The 3,967-nt window shown below is 42.4% G+C and overlaps 1 protein-coding gene across 1 annotated transcript; it reads left to right on the forward strand.

The window, feature by feature from the left end:
* The first annotated feature begins 964 nt into the window (after window positions 1-964).
* Window positions 965-3,542, forward strand: LOC125528055 (acyl carrier protein 3, chloroplastic). Its single transcript, XM_048692570.1, has 4 exons — window positions 965-1,155; window positions 2,260-2,358; window positions 2,836-2,958; window positions 3,147-3,542. Exons 1-4 carry the CDS (start codon window positions 997-999, stop codon window positions 3,273-3,275), a joined length of 510 nt encoding a protein of 169 aa, XP_048548527.1. The 5' UTR covers window positions 965-996; the 3' UTR covers window positions 3,276-3,542.
* The last annotated feature ends 425 nt before the right edge of the window (window positions 3,543-3,967 follow it).

The following is a 3,967-nucleotide window of genomic DNA, read 5'->3' on the forward strand; positions in this document are numbered from 1 at the left end:
GGGACTGGGCATCCCCACACTGTCTTCCAGATGACACAAGTGACATCCGGTGCTAGCGGCACACATATTACATATTAGGGCTCGATGTGCTGTCGATGGCGAGACAGTACACACTTCTGATGAAGAAGAAAAACTAAGCAATGTTTTGATGTAAAAAGAGGAGAATTTATTATTATTATTATTTTACCATTCATGGAGAAGCATTTGAGATTGGGATTAGAAGGATACTTTTGCCTTTTTTGGGGGGTGGAGACTTTTATTTAGCGCAAAAACTTTCGATCTATTCATCAACTGTAAAAAATATATATAAAGAACATCGGACCTAAAAATTATATTTGGATCCGTACACCATCTAGCGACAACTACAAGAATTGGAGCCAGCTGAAGGCGCGCCGCCGTCATCGTCCCTTCCTCATGGGAGCCGGGAAAACACTATTATAGCAGATAGTTGGGAAGTTGCCGTGCTATGGGCTTTATAGGACGAACACACCCAAAACATTATGGTGAAGACTTTCTCATACATTAATATTTTTTCTAGCAGGAAGATACTCATAGAAAATGAAAGGTATGAACTGCTCACGGCAGCACTATCTCGTTTTCTGTTCACGAGATCAGTGTGCACCGACAACACAGACGTCACTGAAACTGCCGGTTCCCTCTCTTCTTAAGCTTTCATGTGTTTTTAATTTTTTTAGATGGGAATCAGGCTTTTATGCTTGGCTATAATCGCAAGCACCAACCTCTGTTTTCAACGCCATTATTTCCTCCGGGTGAGATAAACACTTGATGGGCTACAGGTTAAAAGAAAAACTCGAGGTCGGAACATTTGGGCCAGATAGGCCTTCGTTCCGTCACATTCAACTGAAGTCATTAGTACTCGGCCCAAGTGCGCGGTGGAGCCAGCGATGGCCGGGGCGAGGACGGACCGGCCGGTGTCGCCGCTTCGTGGACCCCGCCGTCGATACTCCCGATGCGCCATCACTCCCCCGCGCATAAATGTGGCAAGGTCACTTCTTCCCCTCAGCTCCACCTCACCCCACCCACCGAGTCCATTCCCCGTCGCCCTCACGCTCTTCGTGCTCGCCGCCTCCCTTCGCGTGCTGCCTCATGGCTTCCATCGCCGGATCTGCCGTGTCCTTCGCCAAGCCCGTCAAGGTATGCCCGCGGACGCACGCCCCATCTTCAGATCCGCCACCTTGTGTCGTCCGTACGTCGGATCCGTCTGCCCCGCTGGGTTTTAGCTTTCGTGCTGTTCGATCCGTACTCGCCCGGCGGCCCGATCTAGGCACTGTACGATGCGCGAATTTAGTGGTGATTTGGGTTTAGCGACTCTTGTTTTTATTTTTTTGGGACTGCGGGGAGCACCTCATTTTGTGCCCCATTTCAGAGGTGGACTTGGGCAGATCTACTTTTCCGTTAGGTTGATTGATAGGATGCAGACATGATGTTACTACTTTGATGTTTGCGAGCAAGAAAGAGGAAGAGCAAGTTACTACTACACGTTAAGGGGCTCTGAAATGTTAAGAGGCTTAGATCGCTGCATGTGCAATTAAAGCGTGTGACTTAATGGTTGCTATGGTGGAGCTAGAGCCAACCGAAAAAGAATACTATAACTCTTGCATCCTCCTAGCACTTAATTTTCTAGTAGAATTATTGAATTGGTATTATGGTATGCTTAAGCGTCCCTATGTGTTATTGGTGGTTGTATTGGAATTTTGGACGCTAGTACTAGGTTGTTGCTTTGCATGCTCCAGAGGTCCCAAAAGTTGGTTCTTGAATATAAATCTTCTTTTGGTATCTTGCCTTTCCTTATTAGGAGACATTTTCTTGGCCCTCTAGTTGGTTCATTTGTAATTTAGTCACTTATGTGGTTGCAAATTCTAGGTACAATGTATATTATACACAATTATTTATTTTCTCTTGTATGTTAACATACTCCCTCTGATCCAAATTAATTGACTCTGCTTTAGTACAACTTTGTGGGTAACATTTTTTTGTGCCTAGTCAAATTTATTTCTGTTAGTATCTTCTCTGCAAATATTCTTTGTACCGTTGTACTGAGGCCAGTTGAAGCTGCACTGTTAGACTTGTGCAGATGTGGGATACTGAATTGCCAGATGGATTGAAGAATTTTGAGAAGAATGTTTGCTCTGGCATGTTAATATTATTTTTCATCAGTAAATAGTGAATACAGTGCAGTGTACTTTTTCTTGGTACACAAGTTTTGTTGCCTCAAGATGTTTGTTTCTTGAATTCCAGGCAATCAACACGAACTCGCTCTCTTTCTCTGGTGCAAGGAGGGGCAATGCATTTCTTCGCTTGCAGCCAGTGCCGATGAGATTTGCTGTTTGCTGCTCAGTGAGTTTTATCCTTTCTCTTCATGCATAATATATCTGAGAAGTTGCTTGATTGTGCTAATGGCAGTGATATTTTTCTGTAGAGTTGCTAAAATTATAATTTCTTATACAAGTTCTCTGTAGTTTTGAACAAATAAATTTTTAGGTTGCCCAAAAGTCACATTATTTGGCCTTGTAAAAAAATGTACTAGTTGTCAGGAATTACCTTTGTGTTCCTTCACTCTAGAAGCGCTTGTTTAAAATTTTGTAATTCACAATGAATCGGTGGACAAATATTTTATTTATTAAAGTGATTCTGCTTTTACTTTTGATAACTTTTGCTGCTCAATGAATCGGTGTACTGCCACTTACCAACATAGCTTGTACTTTGTGTGTGTGTGTGTGAGAGGGGGGGGGGTGTTAAGAGTATAGATAGATATTGCTACAATTTTGGAAGTCCTTCATAACTGACAAGTTCTTTCTGAATATGTACCAACAGGCAAAGCAGGATACAGTGGAGAAGGTTTGTGAAATTGTTAAGAAGCAGCTTGCTGTTCCTGAAGGCACTGAAGTTTGCGGTACCACCAAGTTTTCTGACCTTGGAGCTGATTCACTGGACACGGTAACTATCCATGATGCCATGCATGTTTGTTTTGAGCCAAGCAGTACCTAACCTAACCTGGCCAAATAGCTCAAGGGTTCAAATGAGCTGTATTTTTTTAATGCTTTTTGGTGTTAGAGCATAATTGGAGGGAAGTTACAACATGGCTCATTTGTTGGAGCAAATAATTACATGTTCCTGTCATGCAGGTCGAGATTGTGATGGGCCTTGAGGAGGAGTTCCAGATCAGCGTGGAGGAGACGAGCGCGCAGGCAATTGCGACAGTTGAAGATGCTGCCACGCTCATTGACAAGCTTGTCTCTGCGAAGTCATCTTGAAGGGAGGTCGTAAATCGTAATGATTGGAGCTCGTAAGCTAGTATTCTTACCTTGGGCTGATCCTTGTTGTTCTACCATAGTCGTTATTATATGGTGGGTTGGTGATTTTCTCTGGACTATTGTCTCCTGCTGTGTGTAATAAGATAATTGGTTAAGTATGTAAGCTGTTGAACATCTAAGTGCGTAGTTTTCGTGCGGCTGTGGTGCATGTTGATGTATGCATCTTTTTGTGTCCAAATGGAAGAATATGCGGGTACAAGGCAACTACATCTGCATGTGCTGTGAATCTGTGATGTGCCGTTCTGATTAGAGATCAGCAGAACAGATGTTCTCTTAGGGCTCGAGGGCAAGAGATTTTTCTTTTACCAATCTGTGAAGATTAGGGTGTATTTGTTCGATGGTTAATGCAGCAATTGATTGTTGGAGAGGGATGAGTAGATGTCAGTGATACCAACGCTAGATGATATCAACTTTGAAAAGGTTTTTGTAAATGATCGAGAAAACTATCTAGATTTTTTTCACATTATTGACACAAAATCAATCTTTTGTCTTGAAAGACATGAAATCAATCTATATATTAATCCTACTGTTTTTTGCCACAAAAGTTATTTCTTTCTTGAAAATGCCATGTGTTGCTGAAGAAATTGCCAACCCAATACAACTTAACTTGTCATCTGAAAAGTTTGTAATTG

This window comes from Triticum urartu, unplaced genomic scaffold (genome assembly GCF_003073215.2).
Source record: "Triticum urartu cultivar G1812 unplaced genomic scaffold, Tu2.1 TuUngrouped_contig_4601, whole genome shotgun sequence".
Lineage (NCBI taxonomy): Eukaryota > Viridiplantae > Streptophyta > Magnoliopsida > Poales > Poaceae > Triticum > Triticum urartu.

Bases quoted from the DNA above. Each gene is read 5' to 3' on its own strand.
- LOC125528055 (XM_048692570.1), top strand. From the start codon at position 997: ATGTGGCAAGGTCACTTCTTCCCCTCAGCTCCACCTCACCCCACCCAC. The intron at 2,359-2,835 runs GTGAGTTTTATC...ATGTACCAACAG, and splicing joins GATTTGCTGTTTGCTGCTCA to GCAAAGCAGGATACAGTGGA. The intron at 2,959-3,146 runs GTAACTATCCAT...CCTGTCATGCAG, and splicing joins GAGCTGATTCACTGGACACG to GTCGAGATTGTGATGGGCCT.